The sequence below is a fragment of the Opisthocomus hoazin genome, chromosome 3 (genome assembly GCF_030867145.1).
Source record: "Opisthocomus hoazin isolate bOpiHoa1 chromosome 3, bOpiHoa1.hap1, whole genome shotgun sequence".
Lineage (NCBI taxonomy): Eukaryota > Metazoa > Chordata > Aves > Opisthocomiformes > Opisthocomidae > Opisthocomus > Opisthocomus hoazin.
Genome location: NC_134416.1, coordinates 1994270 through 2016315, shown reverse-complemented (window position 1 = coordinate 2016315; position 22046 = coordinate 1994270). Strand labels below are relative to the sequence as shown.

General features: G+C 51.5%; 1 protein-coding gene across 1 annotated transcript in view; it reads right to left on the bottom strand.

Annotated features, from left to right (window-relative positions):
* The window catches only part of ZC3H3 (zinc finger CCCH-type containing 3), a 74909-nt gene that overhangs the window by 29249 nt on the left and 23614 nt on the right, over positions 1-22046 (bottom strand). Inside the window, exons 7-9 of the mRNA XM_075417221.1 lie at positions 21647-21802; positions 17726-17795; positions 10071-10202 (exon numbers count right to left, since the gene is read on the bottom strand). Coding sequence (XP_075273336.1) covers positions 10071-10202; positions 17726-17795; positions 21647-21802 — 358 coding nt within the window. The remainder of the gene's footprint in view (positions 1-10070; positions 10203-17725; positions 17796-21646; positions 21803-22046) is intronic.

Below are 22046 nucleotides of genomic sequence, written 5' to 3'. Positions count from 1 at the left end.
TGAATATCTCAAGGGTGGGGGTCAGGAGGACGGGGTCAAACTCTTTTCAGTGGTGCCCAGCCACAGGACAAGGGGCAACGGGCACAAACTGAAGCAGAGGAAGTTCCATCTGAACATGAGGAAGAACTTCTTCACTGTGAGGGTGACGGAGCCCTGGAACAGGCTGCCCAGGGAGGTTGTGGAGTCTCCTTCTCTGGAGATATTCAAGACCCGCCTGGACAAGGTCCTGTGCAGCCTGCTCTGGGTGACCCTGCTTCAGCAGGAGGGTTGGACTAGATGACCCACAGAGGTCCCTTCCAACCCCTGCCATTTTGTGATTCTGTGATTCTGTGATTCCCACTGAGCCAACGGGATGCCCCCAGACAGATCTCAGCCCGCTCAAATCCAACCTGCCCACCATTCGTGATCCAATCTGCCCACCATTCATGATCTTACAAGCAGACCCATTACCAAGCCTACCCTTTTTTTTTTTTGTAAATAAAGATATTACTTACGAATCAGTTTGTTAACTGAAGATTTCTGCTACACATTATAGGACAAAAAAACAAATCAAGCAGGCAACTCTAGCAGCCAGAAAACATCTGTCAACCAGAGCCAAAATTAAAGATAAATGAAGTTGCTTTTGTTGTTGATTTTCATACAGCTGCAGTGGACTATAAAAGAGCAATCAAAGGCAGTGCTCTCCATCAGCTATTTCTAAACGATGGGAGAAGTCAAGCCACAAATCCCCCCTCCCAGAGAAGGGGCTGCCCCGCTGCCCAGGAGTTATCTCCAGTGGCACCCAGACATGCCTGCAAGCACCGAAAATCAGCAGGGAAGTTGAGGTCCACTCAGCACACCACGAACCCGCAGCTGGAACACGTGGATGCGTGGCTACTGCCCACAGATACGCCTAAAATATCACTAAAAATTCCTGGCAAACAGAATCAACACAATTTGGGTCAAAATGAAGGTGAGGGAGCCATGCCCAGGTAGCTCTCCATGCCGCGTGTGCTTCAGCACCAAGTAAAAGGTCCACCTGGCAAACTCCTCTCCTCTTTCCCCCCACCACGCAAGCTGACATCCTACCCGAGAAAGCCCGAAGAGGGCTTGTAACCTCTAAAACCAGCCCCACGCAAAGCTTCACGCACACAACCAGCGGTTCTGTAGCTAAGACCAGGCGTTTCTACCACCTGTCCTCCATCTGAGCCCAAAACAGCAGCATGCAAGACAGAGATAAATTTAAATCTTAAGTGGTTCTTTCCCTCGCACGAGCACGAGAAGGCGGCGAAGCTGCCGAGATGCTTTAATGTGACACCGCCTCATCATGCTCTCCCGCTGGAAGTGTAGAAAATGGATCATCTCTTTAGAAGAAGCAATTTGCTGATGTCCAGACCTTAATGCCCAACCTTCGTGAACGCAGGCAGTTAAATCTGTTTGAGGTTTGATTCTTCTAAGCGGAGCCAGAGTGAGTTTTATCCCCAGTGCAGGATGTGTTTGGTGACAAGGAGGTACGGAGCAGGGAGTCAGGGCTCAGCAAGCCCATCCCCATGTAGGTCATCTTTAAAGGTTTCACCAAGATGGAAGAGAAAAGTGCTATGCCTCTGGGCGGCAAAATCCTGCAACTCTTTCTCGTCTTCCCCTTCTCCACCCTTTGATCAGCTCATTTGTTTCATTAATTTACACCTTTAACGAACATCCGCCCCAGTTGCCTCCTGGACAGCCCCTCATGACGTTGAGAGATCCATCAATCGCTGTTTCTCCATGGCCCCTCTGCCCAAGTCCAGACAGATTCTGCACACGTACAAGATCCTGTCCTTCCTTACCCAATGCCACAAGTGCATCCCGCAGCCACCAGCTCTCTCTTAATCAAAGGAGAGAGGAAACTGGAAGCAGCTGTGATAGATCACAAAAGGAATAAGATGGAGGTACGGCCAAGACACAGAAATTTGGGATGGCTCAAGGCTTAGCCTTCCCTGTATCCCTCCCCGTGCTAATACCAAGAGGAGAGGTTTCATATTAAGACTTCTCGCACTTCGAACAGCCCCCATGAGAGCGGGGCATGAAGGAGCTTCTCAGCTTGATTGGGTCTAACTCAGCAAAACATCGTCACGGAGCTTGGAGATGAGAGCTTTGCGCCAGGAAATCTGCTCCTGCCGCAGCTGGTTGTCTCCAGGTGTCAGCACTGGGGCAATTTGAAAGAAAAATCGTCTGCATTTGAAACCTCTTGGTCAGTCCCAAACTAAAAGCGTGGACCAAACAATCCGCATGTGAAGGAACTGCTTAAGGTCTCGCACAGCATCTGAAGGGCCTCCAGCAGAGGAGTAAACCTTCACTGACCCACTGATATGATGCTGAAGACCCCTAGATACAAGGCTGCCACCCAGAAAACATCTGGAAGAAACTCATCTCCAAAACACGGCCTCTCTTGATGCTAGCACACCTGGAGGGAGGGGGGAGGGCTGTTCACAACCCCCAAGACATCCCAAACCTCTCCCAGATCCTCTCTGGCCATGACCAGTACCAGTTTTGGAGGGACGAGATCAAGGAACAACCTGGGCCTTCAGCATTTCTGCAGCCAGAAGATGTTTGACAGCCCTCCAGACTGGTTGGCTGACAACAACCTCAACAGACATTTCACCCAGAGATTTGTCCACGTGCTTCTCCTCTAAGGGAGAGGCTGGAGTTCTGAAAGGCAGCAGTGAGCACAGAGCAGCTGCCGTCCCACCACTAGCCCAACCACAGTGGCAGGGACCTCGGGGAAAAGGAGAGCAATTGATCAGAATAGCAGGATGGAGAACCAAAAAATCATTCTTAAAGGATTTATACACAGCTTAATAATTCACGGTGATTCTTACACTTGCTACACTCCAGAAGCTTCTGCCATCAAGCACCTCCAAGTTTTTGCCGTCACAAAGTCTCTTGATGCTGCAGGAAGAGGAGAGCCATTGTTCTTCACCTTCGCACCATACGTGACAGGTGCTATGGTGGCCACCATGACCACCTGAGACAGAAGTCCAGGATGATCAGCAGGTTGGAACACCTCTCCTAAGAAGAATGGCTGAGAGAGCTGGGGTTGGAGAAGTCTAGAGAAGAGGAGGCTCCAGGAGGACCTTCTTGTGGCCATTCAATATAGTAAGGCAGCTTCTGAGAAAGATGGAGAGACTTTTTTACCAAGGTCTGTGGTGACAGGACAAGGGGCGAGAGTTATAAACTGAAAGAAGGTAGGTTTTAGATTGTACATTAAAGAAGAAACTCTTTACAATGAGGGTGCTGAGACACTGGATGAGGTTGCCCAGAGAGGTGGTAGATGCCCCATCCTTGGAAGTGTTCAAGGCCAGGCTGGATGGGCTTTGAGCCACCTGGTCTAGTGGGAGATGTTCCTGCCCATGGAATGGGGTATTGGACTAGATGATCTTTAAAGGTCCCTTCCAACACAAACCATTCTGTGATTCGACGAAAGATGGAGGTGGAGTGCAATTACAGAGCTGGGAATCAGCCTGCAGCTATGTGGATGAACGTGCACAGGTTCCTCAACAACTGTATATGCTTAAGGAAAAGGCAACCTGGCTGGGGGTCAACCTGGGACCAAAGGAGGGGGAAAAAAGACCGAGAAAGACCACCATCTGATGGCTGTTGGCTGCGAGAGAAGAAAAATGCTGGTTTACCCCGCAGACAACAACAAACAGATGAGAATATGCAATATGAATAGTGTTGATCTTCACCTTTCTGTGACAACAGATTAAGGGGAACAAGGACCCCAGGCTGCCACTCTCCACTGCGAACCGAGCACCGGATAATTAAGACACAAACCCGAAGACATTTAACTGTTAGCTGCTGCTAATATGGCTCACGTGGATTTTCCTAAAGAAATGTGTTCAATTTAATGTATCAGACATATGAAATAAGTTTATGGTGAGAAGCTGTTCAACTTCCCTCTGAGGGTGACGGAGCACTGGAACGGGCTGCCCAGGGAGGTTGTGGAGTCTCCTTCTCTGGAGATATTCACGACCTGCCTGGACAAGGTCCTTTGCAGCTTGCTGTAGGTGACCCTGCTTCGGCAGGAGGGTTGGACTAGATGACCCACAGAGGTCCCTTCCAACCCCTACTATTCTGTGATTCCACCAGACAAGGAGAAAATAACCAACCTAACGTGTCATCGGACTAGAGAAACGCAAACGAGAACAAGGCGTCAGCTAAGAAAAAGCCCCTGTGTTTGAATTTTCTACCGAAAAATCAAGCAGCTGCTAGGGTGAAAAACACCGCACCCCACCTGGGGGAGGAAAATGATTTTCCCCAAGGAAGCGGCACTTCCTCGGGCAGCGCGTGCTAACCAGACCTACCCCGTCAGCACGAGCTTTGCCGATCTTTCACGCGGGCACGGTGCGAATCAGAGCTCTGGAGAAAGGCCGTTGACTGAGCAGCTCAGCAGGAGGGAAAAGATGGATTTTAGGACACCAACGGGCAGTTTCAGCGCAGGACAACCACGAGCATCCCTGTTGCCATGACAGGTCCCCTGGTCAAGCTTCATCGGCAGGGATGGGGCTGGCTGTGCCGGTCTGCGTCGCCAGGAATGACGGATTGCCGGCGAATACCGGAGCACACAGCCCCCGCTTCCCCGTGATTTATTCCAGTACATCTCCCTGTGTGTTTTCACGGTAGCCTCGTTGTTTAATCTCACCGTGTCTTACTGCTTAACAGTCCCCATGGGGGAAGAATTTACCCACAGGCTTCAAGGCAGCTGATGGAAACAATACGAAGATAGGGATTTAATGCGGCACGCTCGCTAATGTACACCACGGGGGAAAAGCTTATTTAATACAAAAACCATTTTACAGACGCGGCAGTTAAGAGGGGACCGGGCTGACTCGCTTGCCTTTGCTGTGACACGCTGCGAGGGCTGGGGGACGCCGGAGCCAAAACCTGCCCTAGCCATGATGCATTAGGAGGAGTGTGGGCAGCAGGTCGAGGGAGGTTCTCCTCCCCCTCTCCTCTGCCCTAGAGAGGCCCCGTCTGCAGTGCTGTGTCCAGTTCTGGGCTCCCCAGTTCAAGAAAGATGAGGAGCTACTGGAGAGAGTCCAGCGGAGGGCTACGAGGATGATGAGGGGACTGGAGCATCTCTCCTACGAGGAAAGGTTGAGGGAGCTGGGCTTGTTCAGCCTGGACAAGAGAAGGCTGAGAGGGGACCTGAGAAATGCTTCTAAATATCTGCAGGGTGGGTGTCAGGAGGATGGGGCCAGACTCTTTTCAGTGGTGCCCAGCGACAGGACAAGGGGCAACGGGCACAAACTGAAGCAGAGGAAGCTCCATCTGAACATGAGGAAGAACTTCTTCCCTCTGAGGGTGACGGAGCCCTGGAACAGGCTGCCCAGGGAGGTTGTGGAGTCTCCTTCTCTGGAGATATTGAAGACCTACCTGGACGTGGTCCTGTGCAGCCTGCTCTGGGTGACCCTGCTTTGGACTAGATGACCCACAGAGGCACCTTCCAACCCCGACCATTCTGTGATTCTGTGATTCTTCCAAAACCAGTTTATTCCTCAATAAGCCCCGTTTTGTGCCTATAAAGCAAATCTTGCAGCACCTCCTCGTTGGGGTTGTCTATGGGTGTCATGCAAGTGCTCGCCGTAACTCTCAGGCCCAAGGTCTCAGCCACACAGAGATCTCAGCGTGGGGTTAGTCATCAAATATTACAACAGCCCGACGTGAGATGCACGTTATCACCCTAGGAGCTCCTTGGGCCAGGTATTATTTCATATTACTTCATATTATTTCATATTATTTCATATTATTTCATATTATTTGGGTTTTATTTCAGGAGCCAAGCGTGGGCGCATCAATGAGAGCGGCTTGGCAGAGAAATCGCCAATCGGACAAGCCAAGCGTCTCTCCTCAGGCTCGCTGGCCAAGCAGTCGCTCCTGACCGCATCTCCTCCAGCTTCTCCCTAGCGTTGGGGGATATGCCACCACGGCTTTGCTCATTGGCGCTACATCATCCCTTGTGCCCACCAGCCTCACCCCACCTTCTCCTGGTGAACCCATGCCTCAAACCGAGATGCAGGCACGAGGACCCATAGGGGAGTAGGGACAGGGAACCAGAGAGGAGCTTTTACCATAGTGCAGCTCATTAAAACGTCTTCGGAAAACCCTGGGGAGCACCTGCAAGAGGCCTCATTTCTCCCTCTCTTCCCACTTCCCCCTTCAGGCTTCCTCCAGTGCAGGTGACCAGCCCAGAGGGACCAGCCTCACCCAGTGTGACCGTTTCATGGGGCCGGAGAAGGTCAGGGAGCTCCAGGCAAGGCGAAAAGGAGATTTCCATGGTGGGCATCACTTTGTGGCTTTAGCTAAGACACGTATGATGTTGTGTTTAGAGATGATTCAGGCAGCAGAGCTATTTGGAGCCCTATTTCACCGACCACTTCACCAAGCTGAACTTGAAGGTTCCTCCACTCCCTGTAGGAAGCAGTAGGTCCACGAAAACACATGCAGGTTGGAGAAGCTTTCCAACCACGAGGAGCCGGTGAGAAGGCTGGAAATCAAGGCCCTGGCTCCCTCCTGAAAATGATTAATGTTGGGGGTACCATTCCCTTAACGAAGGACGTGGTCATGCTCTCACACAGGAGCTGTCCCCTCTCCTCAAGGGCGGAGGGACCTTTACCCTCTACCGTCTACGTTCCTGAAAAAGGGACTTGGGAACGCGAAATTAAAAGCTTTCTCACTTAATTCTAAGTTACCTGATGAAGCCAGAGCAGGCTGGTCCTGGCATTGCTTATATGAAGAGCTCGCGCAGTTGGAGTTACAGCCCACAGGGTGGGTCAAGGGCCGACCAACTTGGCCTGAGTACCCTGCAAGACATTCTAGAAAGTACTTACGAGGCAACACTGCCAACGACACATCATAAATTATGGATAATAATGGACATTTTTTATGAAGGTCTGACAAAAGTCAGAAACTGTGTTTCTTCGGGGGAGCACAGAGAGGAAAACACAACTGGGAGAAGAGCCCTGCGCACCAGACCCCAGCACAAGAGAACCTAAATCCCTAATTACCGGCCATCCTCGTTTGAGTTTATCCTCTGAGGACGCTACGCTGTCGCAAACACCTTTGCTGTTCGCGGCCTTGGTGGTTCAGACAGCAGGCAGCCAACTCTCGCCGTTCCTCGGACAGGGAAAGGCAGAACAAGAGAAGATTTACTCCCATCCTAAATTATTCAAAAGAAAAGGGACTGCGCATCTTTAACAAGCCATCGTTTTATGAAGCAAGGTTAACATTTTTACTTGATTCAGTAGAATATTATAAACTCTCCGGGGTCCATTTGAGGACTTTCTACTTTGAGCAAAGGCACGGACTCAGCACTTTTTATATTATTTAGAGAATAAAATTAACCCTTAATGGCCCAAGCTGGTATTTCTCCTCCCCAGTTAAATACGGCCCGCTCAGCAATTTCTCCCCATATATAATTACAGGCTGCTATCCATCATCTGTAGGAGAATGCTTTTCTGACACTCTAAAAGTGACACGGTAAGCACTTTTACTAATAGAATAAATATTCTAAATATCTCTTTTATATTTTCATTTAAATTGGAATATTTTAAAAATAATTGTAGGGACCCTGCCTGCATGGCTGGCGCTGGGCTGGAGGGAGGCGGCAGGATGCCCGTGCTTTCCTTCGGAGGAAATGTCTACCCTGCACGCAGTCCCCTCCACGCGCTGCCACAAGAAGTAATTAGGCACAGACAAATTTCTTAGCGCTTCCCTCCACTGCCACTGATGTCCTGCTTTCCTTAAAGGAAAAGGAAAAGCCATTTTTGGCTTTTTTCCCCTTCCTTTTCCCTGGTTTTTGCTCCGTAGCGGTTTCTCCTCGGGGAAGGATGGGTTTGCCTTGCAGGAGGCATCATCCGCCGTTGTGTTTGGGTTCTGGGACAGGCTCCAACTAGACTCAGCGCTGCTGATGACAACGCTCTGAGTTCTGCCATTCAGCCAGTTCTCAATCCACCTCACTGACCACTCATCCAGGCCACACTTCCTAAGCTTCCCTAGGAGGATGTTATGGGAGACAGTGGCTGGGTAGACGAAGGGAGAGCCGTGAATGTTGTCTACCTTGACTTCAGCAAGGCTTCCGACACAGTCTCCATCTTTCTTGTAGGCCCCCTTTAAGTCCTGGAAGGCTGCTGTCAGGTCTCCCTGGAGCCTTCTCTTCTACAGGCTGAGCAGCCCCAGCTCTCCCAGCCTTTCCTCCCAGCAGAGGGGTTCCAGCCCTCGCATCATTGCTGGGGCCTCCTCTCACCCCACTCCACCAGCTCCAGGTCTGTCCTGTGCTGAGGGCTCCAGAGCTGGACGCAGGACTCCCTGGGGGGGTCTCAGCAGAGCGGAGCAGAGGGGCAGAATCCCCTCCCTCGCCCTGCTGCCCACAACTGTCAAAGGATGAGCATGGTCGAAGGACGAGCAGAAATCCCACCGCACAAGCCACCCCAAAAGAGAAAAGCCTCGCAGCTCTCAACTACAGCAGAAAAACACCACCTCCATAAATCTCAGAGTCCACCTCCTCTATATTCAAACCTGATGGCAAACCGACTGGCTGCCCCTCCTGAACTACAAGTGCCTGGGGACTCTGATGTGACAGCATCACCTCGCAGGGTTGAGATGGCAGCTGGAGAAACCAAGGGAAGGTGGCCCATATCTTGTTCACGGAATCCAAAAGAAAACCACGTGGTCTACTAATGAAAGAACGGTTCACACTAGGAGGCAAAAATATTATTAAACTAATGGAAAACAGCAAAAAGGAGTCAGGACGGTCGCTTCAATTCTCAGAGGAACACCAGCATGGCCAACCCTCTACCTTAACCACAAAGCAGGGAAAGGTGAGATCATGCAGCGCGGCACTGTGCCACCGAGGAACCAAACTTGCTGCCACTCCCGATGCTTACAAAGGAGCAGGGACCCACAAGGTGTTGGATAAACCCCCAGATTTCATTACTTTGCATGTAACAGCCCTAAAATTCCTTCAGAAACCAGCAAGTGGCAGTCAGCTCCAGGTCCCGCTCCAGGAAAGCTGCTCTCTCTTGAGCTCCGCGTGTTACGCAGGGTGCCATAAGCTTGTGGACAAGGTTGCAAGTCTTACCCGGGGTGCACCTAAAGTCCACGCGGGACTTCACTTCACTGCATTGATCTAAACCAGAGGGGCCCCAGGAACTTGGCGGTGGGTTCTACGAAGCCCCAAGGTAGATATCTTGGCGCAGCTTGAGGCTCGGTTGCTGCAAGCTGGGTGAGGACGGGTGGTCTTGCTGCTAAGACGGAGCCACCAGATCTAAGGCTCAAGTTTTAACCCGTCCAAGAGCCAGCGTGGAAAATAAGCGTTAATGTCTGTAGTTTTTCTATGGAAAACTGGGACTCATAAGGCTTTTGCTTTGCTTCTCATCTATTTAACTGAGCAGTTTTTGGGGCAGGTGCTATCAGCTTGGGCACCGGACTCCGGTAACAGGGACATCCCAGGGGAGGTTCTTCCTGAGGAAACACCAGCACCTTATAAATGCTTTTAAATATTTTAAGGGTGGGGGTCAGGAGGATGGGGCCAGACTCTTTTCAGTGGTGCCCAGCCACAGGACAAGGGGAAACGGGCACAAACTGAAGCACACGAAGTTCCAGCTGAAGATGAGGAAGAACTTCTTCCCTCTGAGGGTGACAGAGCACTGGCCCAGGCTGCCCAGGGAGGTTGTGGAGTCTCCTTCTCTGGAGATACTCAAGACCCACTTGGACAAGTTCCTGTGCAGCCTGCTCTGGGTGACCCTGCTTCGGCAGGGGGTTGGACTGGGTGACCCACAGAGGTCCCTTCCAACCCCGAACATTCTGGGATTCTGTGATTTGCAAGCTGCAGCCTTTCATCTGTTTCCTTTTTTTTCCTGCCCTTAAGGAAACCAAGCCCCTTTGCCCACAACCCTTTGGCAAGGCACAGGACTGCTGTTCATCACAGCCAGGTGTTGAAGAGCTTCCAGTTCTACGGCTCCCTTCGGTGCCGTGGCTCGCCGGAAAAACAGCTCGTGGCTTCAGCAAAGACGCACCCATCCCGGGACCCCAAGAGCCAGTCTCCCTTTTACCTTTTCTCCCATGGGGCAATAGCCTTTGAGGAAATCCTGGCATACTTCTGCCTTCCTGGACACGTAGACGTGGCTGTACGGGCAGTTGCTGTTGCTGCAGATCCCTTTCAAGAAGTAGGAGCACACCGGCATCTGCGAGGGCAGAGGATGAGAAACCCGTTAGCGCTCCCCCGCCCCGACTCGTGATTAGGAACCATTCCAACACCCAGAACTGAAATAAAACCGTGACACACGTAAAATAAATATATGTCTTTTGCCAGCCGCTGGTCCCAGAGGTATTTTTAGTTCTTCTACTGGTCTCCTGCAAGGCAGCTCCCCGACATTAAGCGGTCCCAGTGTATATATGCACGGGGGGCAAACGCGCTTGCCTTGGTGTACTTCAGGATGCTGGAGAGAGGGTGGAAAGCACGAAACTGCCACCAAACTGCCTCTGTACAGCATGAGGAAGGCATGGGGGAATCGTAATAAACTCTGCTATCATGGGGGCTCCGCTAGCACGGCGCACGTGGCAGGTTCATCTTCTGCCAACGCTCCCAAGTTTGAAGGGGTGGCTGCTCCCCAGGCTCCTCGCTCGCAAAAGGCACTAAACCAAGTGTGGTCCTCCCCTGTTTGACTTTTCCTTGGGTATGGAGGTGCCTGGAGGACATGGATAAAGGCTCCAAAAGATGGGTTCTGGCAAGGTAGAAAAGAAGCGCTTGTACCTCCACAAGCATTTTTTGGAGGGTGGCATCACCCGAAGGTATCAGCCCGGCATCCCCCCAGGGCTGCGAGCGATGTGACGATGACTATCCCCGTGCGCCGGAGGAGCGATGCTCCAGGAGGGAGGGAAAGGAGGAGGAGAGCCCGGGCTCCTGGCGCGAGTGGTTGAGGAGGAGAGTGGTCGGATACACGGAGCGGAGCCCCTCTCCCGAGCTTTAGCAGCGCGACAGCCGACGGGGGAAACGCAAACGAGCAAGGATCCTCATCGTCCTCAAACCACAAACTTCAACCTCCTGCCAGCTGTTATAATTAAAAACAAATTACCAGCCTGCTGCGATATTTCAGCATCCTTAACTCACCGGCTACCGCAGGCAACTTCCCGACCCGACTCGGCAGCTGCCGACGGGAACGGGCGCTTCCCGAAGCCGTCGCGATGATCCAGCTCCTCCTGCTCAGCCCCTTGCTGCTCGCCTACACGCCGAATTTCCTTACCGCTCGGCGCAGTATCGATCCCTCCGTTCACTGGCAGCATCTCAGTCCCGCTGGTTCGAGCATCCCCAAACTAATATTTACAATTCTGCAAGACCGAGGCTATCTGGAAAAATCCCTCTCCCTGAAGGGCACGTTAGGATTTTAACTAAATTGGCTCACTTGAGGCAAAGAGAGAGAGAGAGAAGGAGGGGGAAGCAGAGAGGAAAGAAAACAAAGGGTGCTTTAAAAGAGAAGAGTTTATTTTTAATTGTCTTTTAACTGCAGACATTAACATAAAGGACAGGGCTCTGGGGCTATCTTTTTTGGTGGTGGTGGTGTGACCGTAAATGATTCCCTTAATGTAGTTTTTGATATAGAGCCCAAATTAGCTCTAATAAAAAGGGATAATAAAGGCAGCTCTTCTACAAAAATAAACTCCTCCTAGCTGTCAAGCCTGAGCCATTATCAAGAGGAAGCAGCGCTCTCATTTCAATTAACCTTGTTTGCACCCCACCACGTCCACACAAATAACAATAACATTAATTCAAGGCACTGGTGCGGTGCGTCCGTATTAGACAGCTTTGACTATGTACACGCTTTGGAGCCGGCGGCTAATGAACCCGAAACTCCACGTGAATTTCCAAATTGCTCACAACAGAGTTTTGAAGCTCTATTAGGGAGAAAAATGCTGATTCTTTTCGAGTTCCTCAAGGGGAAAAGCTGTTGTAGCAGCAGCGGGCGGCTGCCCGAGTCCTAGCCTCTCGCTAACCCTCACTCACAAACCCATTCATTGAGATTTACCGGTTTCTCTCAATCATCGGGACACGGCCGTGGCTCTGCCTCATCACGGAGAAATTCCCCGCTCATCACTTCGATGAAGACGCTCTTCGGCCGAGGGCTCTGCCCTGCATCCCCGGCGGGGCAAAATTCCCCAACTACCAGCTTTGCCTCTCCTCTGGGCTCCTTTTTCCATTGCCAGAGGGGTAGTTTCATTTTTGCAAGCATCTGCAAAGCATCGTGCCCATCTGGAGCAGCCCTCCGCCCCGCAGAGCATCCTCTGCTTGGAGCAAAGCTTTTGCTGTTTAGGATGGGGAAAAACTTCCTGCTGCTGTGATAGCTTTCCCATAGAAAATAGATGGATTGTCCTTCTCTTTCGGTGGGGAAACTGAGGCACGGGATCACCCCCAGGTTGAGCAAGAGTTTTGTCTCAAACCAACAGCTAAGCCCTGTAAGCCCTTGGTCTGTCACCTCTCGGACTGGGCACGTGGCCCCATCCCTGGTGACTTCCCACCGAGGTGAGACACACAACGACAACCCAAAGCTTCTCCAATGAGGAGTTTGTGGGGTTTCCCCCCTCCCCATCACCACAAAGTGGTCAACTACTGGGGCATGGGCAAACCTGGCAACCCCCAAACCACAGCCGACACCGCGCTGTCATTCACCCCCACGAAGAAAAGAATTCCACGTCTTCAAACCTCAACTCCAACGGCCAAAATCAAGCCGCTCCTGCAATCCGTCATCCTCAAGCATGCCTGCTGTAGGTGACCCTGCTTCGGCAGGAGGGTTGGAATAGATGACCCACAGAGGTCCCTTCCAATCCTGACCATTCTGTGATTCTGTGATCCCAGGAGCAAGCGGGATCCGCTCCACAAAACCCCACGAGCAGGGGGGAAACCGCTGCTCTCCTCTACCGAGCGGCTTCACCTGCCTTTCTCCGCCGCTGATAAATGAGGCGAAAGCCACCTTTGCTGGTAATCACCCGGGTTAACAGGGAGCTACAGGAGCTGCAAAGCAAAGTCGCCTCTCGCTTTGGGTAGCAGCATCCCCACAGCTATAAATCACCCTGAAACAGGCTGGAACTCCGCAGAGGAGGTTGTTTCTCTTCCAGCCCGTGCTGACGACGAGGAGGTGAGCGGAGACCTCCGAATCGCCCCCCCGGGGCACCTAATCCTGCGAAAAATAATCCTCCTTCCCCGCGGAGCATGACACGGACAGGCAGAAACACGCGCTCCGATAGCGTTTGTTTCTAAGGCTCGTCAGAGAGTTGGCACCTGCCTGCTTCGTTTGTGGGTTTGTTAATTAACAACTCGGCTTGGGTTTAGATGATGCTTCAGTAGCGGTGAATTGGTAAGGGAAAAGGTGAGATGGGCAGAGGCCAGCCACGCCCCACGGGACCCCTTCCCAGGGATCCAGTCCCTGAAACGCCATCGACAAACCAGCTCTTCTGCAGGAGACATCAGCACGGCCACCTCCTTTCTAATCCAGTTTTATTACCATGATGATACTGTAGTTCACAGAATCACAGAATGGCAGGAGTTGGAAGGGACCTCTGTGGGTCACCCAGTCCAACCCCCCTGCCGAAGCAGGGTCGCCTACAGCAGGCTGCACAGGACCTTGTCCACACGGGTCTTGAATATCTCCAGAGAAGGAGAATCCACAACCTCCCTGGGCAGCCTGTTCCAGGGCTCCGTCACCCTCAGAGGGAAGAAGTTCTTCCTCGGGTTCAGCTGGAGCTTCCTCTGCTTCAGTTTGTGCCCATTGCCCCTTGTCCTGTCTCTGGGCACCACTGAAAAGAGCTTGGCCCCATCCTCCTGACACCCACCCTGCAGATATTTAGAGGCATTTATAAGGTACCCTCGCAGCCTTCTCTTCTTCAGGCTGAACAAGCCCAGTTCCCTCAGCCTCTCCTCGTAGGGGAGATGTTCCAGTCCCCTCATCATCCTTGTAGCCCTCCGCTGGACTCTCTCCAGTAGCTCCTCATCTTTCTTGAACTGGGGAGCCCAGAACTGGACACAGGACTCCAGATGGGGCCTCACTAGGGCAGAGCAAAGGGGCAGGAGAACCTCCCTCGACCTGCTGGCCACACTCCTCCTAATGCACCCCAGGATCCCATTGGCCTTCCTGGCAACAAGGGCACACTGCTGGCTCATGGTCAACCTGTCGTCCCCCAGCACACCAAGGTCCCTCTCCGCAGAGCTGCTCTCCAGCAGGTCAGCCCCAAGCCTGTACTGGTGCCTGGGGTTGTTCCTCCCCAGGTGCAGGACCGTGCCCTTGCTCTTGTTGAACCTCATCAGGTTCCTCTCTGCCCAACTGTTCAGCCTGTCCAGGTCTCGCTGGATGGCAGCACAGCCTGCCGGGGTATCCACCACTCCTCCCAGTTCCGTGCCAGCAGCAAACTTGCTGAGTGTACACTTGAACTCTTCATCCAGGTCATTGATGAAGAAGTTGAACAAGACTGGGCAGAGTACTGACCCCTGGGGGACACCACTGTCCTTCCCCAGTTTCTAACTGGTGCGGTGCTGCTAAAAGGGAAAGGTTGAGATTTCCGTGCCATGCTGCAGCCAGCGGTCCCCGTTTATCCACCCAAAACGGAGCCCAGGAGCCAAAAGATTGGGGTCTTCTTCGAGGCCCCAAGACTGGATTTTCCGGAGAGCGAACCGAGGCCGCATCTCCACCAGCAAAAATTAAACACACCGAGGAATATTCCCGGGTACGAACCCAGCCGCACCCAGCCGTCGCATCCTTCGGTGGACACGGCTGTGGCCAAACCACCGACCACAACAGCTCCTTGGGCATCTCCAGCTCCCAAGCCTCACCAAGGTTTTTGTCCTGGGACCAGCGCTGAAATGCCATTAACTCGCCGGCATAGACGTAAACCAACAGTCCTGTGTAGTCTGGATGAATATCAATCCTTCAGCAAAAACACCAGGCAGTGGGTGGAGCGCTGCCGTTAGCACTTGCTCATCACTTAATTGGATGAAAAGAAGTCGCTGGCCCCATGTCCACTGCAAATCTGTATAATCTTCCTAAACTGAAGCATAGGAAGTACCAGCTGAACATGAGGAAGAACTTCTTCCCTCTGAGGGTGACGGAGCACTGGCACAGGTTGCCCAGAGGGGCTGTGGAGTCTCCTTCTCTGGAGATATTCAAGACCCACTTGGACAAGGTCCTGTGTAGCCTGCTCTGGGTGACCCTGCTTCGGCAGGGGGGTTGGACTGGATGACCCACAGAGGGCCCTTCCAACCCCTGCCATTCTGGGATTCTGTGATTCTGTATTAATTATAACAATTCTGGATACACCAACAGCCAGTCCCTTTGCAAAGCTTTCTTCTTTCTTGGCTTCTTTATTTCTGAAGTTTAGCTATGTTATAGGAAGGAAAAAAAACCCCAAACCAGATCTTTTTCCTTCTATCAGTTCTCATCCCCATCCCTCTTCTGACACGCCACGAGTCAGGGAGTACAGCTGTCCCCAGTCTATCTCCTCTGTTTTATATACTCGTGATTAAGTGACTCTGCAGAGAGATACATGTAAAAAACATATGGTGCTTCGTGCCTCGTTCAGAGCGACTCTGCTCACCGTCAGGATAACTTATGAGCTCCCCGCTGACAACGAACGTGCCTTAGGCAAACGGAGGGAAAGGGAGACAAGAAAACTGCGTGCCTAAAGGCAAACGGTGTTGGAAAAAAGGTCCTGTCCCGCATGCTGCTGAGACCCGACGTCCCATGGGTTAAATCCTTTAGAGGTCAGTAATTGCACTGTAATTACCTACCTGACGTCGTGGATGGGGAACGGAGGACGGTGGTGGGGAATTGAGGACGGTGATGGGGAATGGAGGACGGTGATGCTCGAGTGGAGTGGGGAGAAGCAGGTGCAATAAGGACAATTCACAGGGCACGGGCTAAATAACTAAAGCTTGAATAATTAAAAGCGGCGCTTCCAGACCCAGCAGGGCTCAGGCGAGCTCCGGTCCCCGCCGTGCCCCAGGCAGAGCTGCGAAATACAGCCGAGGGGGGCTGCAGACTCAGCGAGCACCACGATGAAGGACTGAGCCTCGCGGGCTTCTCCGCGAAAACCGGTCCTCGTTCGGATCCCGCTTTCTGGCATCTCCACGCCGACAGCGGAGCCTTAACACTGGAGCCGATCACAAACCGCTCCCCGCGGAGCGACACCGCTCTGGCTGGCGTTTCAACACCTCGTGGGGATTAACCTTACAGAATCACAGAATCACAGAACCACAGAATAGTAGGGGTTGGAAGGGACCTCTGGGGGTCATCTAGTCCAACCCTCCTGCCGAAGCAGGGACACCTACAGCAGGCTGCACAGGACCTTGTCCAGGCGGGTCTTGAATATCTCCAGAGAAGGAGACTCCACAACCTCCCTTGGCAGCCTGGGCCAGGGCTCCATCACCCTCAGAGGGAAGAAGTTCTTCCTCATGTTCAGACGGAACTTCCTGTGCTTCAGTTTGTGCCAATTGCCCCTTGTCCTGTCACTGGGCACCACTGAAAAGAGCTTGGCCCCATCCTCCTGACACCCACCCTGCAGATATTTGTAAGCATTTATATGGTCCCCTCGCAGCCTTCTCTTCTTCAGGCTGAACAAGCCCAGTTCCCTTAACCTCTCCTCGTAGGGGAGATGTTCCAGTCCCCTCATCATCCTTGTAGCCCTCCGCTGGACTCTCTCCAGTAGCTCTTCATCTTTCTTGAACTGGGGAGCCCAGAACTGGACACAGTACTCTAGATGAGGCCTCACTAGGGCAGTGTAGAGGGGAAGGAGAACCTCCCTCGTCAGGCTGGCCACACTCTTCTTGATGCACCCCAGGATCCCATTGGCTTTCTTGGCAGCCAGGGCACACTGCTGGCTCATGGTTAACCTGTCGTCCACCAGGACGCTGTTGTCTGGGTGATTCTTTGTCTGGAGCAGAGAAACGATCCTTCAAATCCGTCCAATGAAGCTGAAATGTAAATATGTGCTCGAAGAACATCCCCAGCTCAGCGAAGGACCTGCGGCTGCACTTCACCTTCAGCACCTACTTCGCCTCGGCTTCAACACTTGAGGTCTCCAAAGCTACGTCCGATCGGAGATCCCAGCCACTGAATGGAGGTTAATCTGCTAAATCGTCAACTGATAATCACTAGAAGAAAACCTAATTATTTTTCCACCTCGCTCTGTGTAATAAAACCACGAAGCCCCAAATAGATCAAGACGGTTGAAAACGATGACGAACTCAAAAGCCGTTCTGCCAGCCGGTTTCACTGCCTGGCTTTTTCGAAAGGTTAATTTCTACCTCCAAGCTCTTGTGTGTTAGAACATCCTCCTCCTCCGACCCCAGCACAGGGTAATTTAGAGGGAAGGGCGAACTTACGGAGGTAGCTAAGGATTAAACGCAACTAAACGCTACTCCCATGCTCTTTCTCTCCGATCCCTGGAGTTAAAGCTCTCCTTCACCCAACGCACGTTACCCGACACAGCCCCAGGTGCTCTGGTTTCCAACCCGCTGCTTAATGCGTACATCTACTGAGTCACCGCGCCGGCCGAAGAGGCACGCTCAGCTCTCACAACCTCATCATAAGCCTGAACAGCTTGGCAAGCAAACTACAAACGAACTCCGTTGGAAGCACTCAACGAGGTGGACTTCCCAAGAACCACCAGCGTAGGTCCGCTGACTCGTAGAGCCGCACCGCGCTTGTTGGGAAGCCGTACAGACCTTGTCTTTGGACACCTTGTGGGAAAACGAACAGGTCCCGTCTGTCTTCTTGCACGTGCCACGGAGAAACCTGTGGATACACCAGAAGGAGAGGGTTGAGCACGAGGTGGGTCGCAAAACATGCGTTATTAAACACCAAGCATCAGCGTTGCCCCATCACCAGGTTTGCCCCAAAGCCACAAATAAACGATTGCTGCTGAGCTTGCTGTTAAAGCCCATTTCACACCCTAACTCGGTGCAGGTCCTTCTTCTTAAAGAACAGCTGACGCTTCCTGATGGATTTTGCTCTTTCATCGTATTTGGCTGTTTATTTGTAGGTAGAGCAAGGCCTGTACCATGAGGTTCAGAGATGATGCTCCCAGAAGGAGAAAGGTCCTTCCTAGAGCCTTTGTTACACCAGATGCTGCATGAATCATAGAATCACAGAATCATAGGTTGGAAAAAACCTCTAAGATCATCGAGTCCAACCATCAACCCAACACCACCATGCCTACTAAAGCATATCCTGAAGTGCCACATCTACATGTTTTCTGAACCCCTCCAGGGATGGTGAATCCACCACTGCCCTGGGCAACCTATTCCAATGTCTGACCACTCTTGCAGTAAAGAAATTTTTCCCAATGTCTAATTTAAACCTCCCCTGATGCAACTTGAGGCCACTGCCTCTCGTTCTATCACTTGGGAGAAGAGATCAACACCTGTCTCACTACACCCTCCTTTCAGGTAGTTGTAGAGAGCAATAATGTCCCCCCTCAGCCTCCTCTCCTCCACACTAAACAGCCCCAGCTCCTTCAGCTGCTCCTCGTAAGACTTGTTCTCCAGACCCTTCACCATCTTCATTGCTCTTCTCTGGACATGCTCCAGGGCACAACCTGAAGCACAGGAAGTTCCAGCTGAACATGAGGAAGAACTTCTGCACTTTGAGGGTGACAGAGCACTGGATCAGGTTGCCCAGAGAGGTTGTGGATTCTCCTTCTCTGGAGATATTCAAGATCCGCCTGGACAAGGTCCTGGAGGCATCCAGGAGATGCCTGGGTGTGAGTGCCCAACAACCAGGAGGAGCAGAGACAACAGAAACCAAGATCCCAAAGCACGTGAGGATGTTTGGACTCAGAAGCTTTCCTAGCAGGTACCAGCGTGACAGCAGATTAATAAAATACACCTTATTGTGGGGAGAGTGCTGCCCTGAACCTCCCAGAAGCAGACTCCAGAGGGATGTGTTCTGAGCTGCATAACCTGGCAGGGAGGTTTGCCTGCTGTAGGTGACCCTGCTTGGGCAGGGGGTTGGACTAGATGACCCACAGAGGTCCCTTCCAACCCCGAACATTCTGTGACATTCTGAGGTTCTGGAGCACAAAATATGCCCCTAGCTTAATTTATAAAATCTGGGTATATTTCGAGCTGAGCATGGAGAGGTTCATTAAAAACAAAATGTAATTCAGATTGGCTTGAACAAAGTATAAAAGGGTACGTATAGATGTGAGAACCAGCTGGTTGATGGCAACTGGGTTTGCAGATGATTGTCATCACAGCACAGCCACGTTCAGCTCCTCAGAACACCCAGATCTGGAAAATAAAGGACGCCCTAAAACAAAAGGACACTGAGAAAATTAAGAGATGATTATGGAATTGGAGCTAGAAGGAGACACGGGAGTAAATCAGCATTATCCTCTAGGGATTCATGGAAATGGGGCAGGATGGAGACCCAAAAGGCCTCAAGGACCCGCAATTCCTAAAACGTGCAAGGAGCACAGCCCAAAACCAAACTTTGACACCAACATAAGAAGAACCAAGGGTTCAAAGTGAGGACTCAGTAGCTGGCATCCCTTGTCCTCTATGTCACCAGAAGTAATCCTGACCAGGCGCCTTGGACACACGCACCTCGGTGCTCGTGAGGATGTGTTATGGGAGAATGAGTGCGAGTGAGTGAAATGAGCTAAAAAATAAATAAATCACCTTTCCCTCCTATATGGTCTCCTGTCGTGCTTTGTGCAACCTCCAAATGATTTCTAGCACAGCAGCAATTTTAAGGAGAAATTACTCCAGAGTTCATCAGTGGAGTTGGCTTTTCTACACTTTTTAAATGACTAATAATGTAGTTTAATCAACTGTTGGGCAGGTATAATGAGCTGGCAACGTGAACCAGTTCTCTTGTAATAAATTATCACGTCTCGTAGCTGCATGGCATCACAGGCTGAAGGACTCCAACCTGTCGCACGGATCCCAGCAGATCTGAGAAACGCTGCTAGAAGGAATCACCCGGTGCGTGGTCAGGGCAGGCCCTCAAGTCACTCAGCTCAGATCTGCATCGCTTCCATACCTGCACCAGGTATTACAGAATCGCAGAATGGTCGGGGTCAGAAGGGACCTCTGGGGGTCATCCAGTCCAACGCCCCTGCCGAAGCAGGGTCACCTACAGCAGGCTGCACAGGACCTTGTCCAGACAGGTCTTGAATATCTCCAGAGAAGGAGACTCCACAACCTCCCTGGGCAGCCTGTGCCAGGGCTCCGTCACCCTCAGAGTGAAGAAGTTCTTCCTCATGTTCAGCTGGAACTTCCTGTGCCTCAGTTTGTGCCCATTGCCCCTTGTCCTGTCGCTGGGCACCACTGAAAAGAGTCTGGCCCCGTCCTCCTGACACCCACCCTGCAGATATTTAGAAGCATTTCTAAGGTCCCCTCCCAGCCTTCTCTTCTCCAGGCTGAACAAGCCCAGCTCCCTCAGCCTTTCCTCAGAGGAGAGATGCTCCAGTCCCCTCCTCATCCTCGTAGCCCTCCACTGGGCTCTCTCCAGTAGCTCCTCATCTTTCTTGAAGTGGGGAGCCCAGAACTGGACACAGTATTCCAGATGGGGCCTCACTAGGGCAGAGCAGAGTATTACCCAGGACTCACAAAACCATTCAAGTCAGATGGCTTTTCTGGGGACTGGCCAAATGTTCTAGCCTCTAAATTCCACCCGGCAAACCCCGATGGCACCTTCAGCCTGACAGCAGTTAAGTAAATGACTAAGGACAATTACTCTGATTCTATTTAAGAAACTTTGATTTGATCTTATCACTAATTCTTAAAACACTACTCTGATTTTTTAGATTTTAGAGTTTCTGTGCCATGATACAGAAGGTTACTTAATAGACATAAATGTCCTGGTGATGGTATCTACCTCCAAAACATAAAATACATATTTCCATAATCCCTACAGCCTGTGCAGAGCAACCAAAACGCGTGTATTTAACTTCGAGCCCAGTTGTAAGACGCTTTATTAGCACGAATAGGTATAAAATGCTGTGTAAGTTCAGAGAAAAATTACCAGAGGAGATTAAATAGACTATGGTTCTCCAGTCTGGGAAGTTCCAACCAAGAGGGAAGGACTATATAGTTACAAACGGTGCCCAGAAGGTGATCAGAGAATGATTATTCCATCCTTCTCATGAACCATGAGTGAGGAGGTGCCCAGCGCAACGCTTGAGCAGCCGGCTGAGGAAGCACTTTTCATGCAGTCCATAACTCAGTTGTGCAACTCCTTGCCATAAATACCACGTGTTAAAGAAAGGACAAAATAAATTCCCCCCAAAAAAGAACTGTTGACCGTTACCTAATGATGGTTTGGTGGTAACTTCTAGGAATTGAAAACCAAACCCTACCAGGCTGCAGGACTTCAGTGCCAGAAGCTGAGAGGTCCCAGCCAGGAGAAAGTGCCTTTCTCTCTGTGCCTCCTCTCGTCCTCCTCCTGCAGTTACCTGCCAACCCAACCCAACAATGTTGGGTAGACCCTAGGTCTGACCCAGAACAGCTGTCCTCTTTGTCTTACATCTCCGTTACTAGGTTGTTTCCCTGGTGAACACCACATGAGCAAACACCAAAGCCAACCGACAGCGCAGTCTACCGTGATGGGTCAAAGCACGTGGTTGCCATGTCCATCCATACCTGGTGCAGACAGCCACCTTCTCTGGATCATGGATGTAGGGGCAGCTCTCCCCACGATTACACTTGCCGAAGCGGTTGTAGTACATACAGTATTCCTTCTTCTTTTTCTTCTGCTTGGCTTGACGAATGATGGCCAAACTTCGCTGAACAGCACGGCTAAACAGAGAAAGACAGACAGGGTCACGTAAAGTCTCCAACTTCAGTGCAACAATGACATAGAGGAGACAGGTCAACAGCACCTGAAAACACAGAGAAGCCCAAGTTTCACTCTGAAGAGAGTGAAATATTCAGGAAGTTCATGCTGGGCCATTAGCTCTTAGGTCTTTCTGATTTTTGGCCATTTTTACCTTGAGTGTTTAAAAATCTGCCAGATGAGACCAACCTCCCTGGAAACATCTGC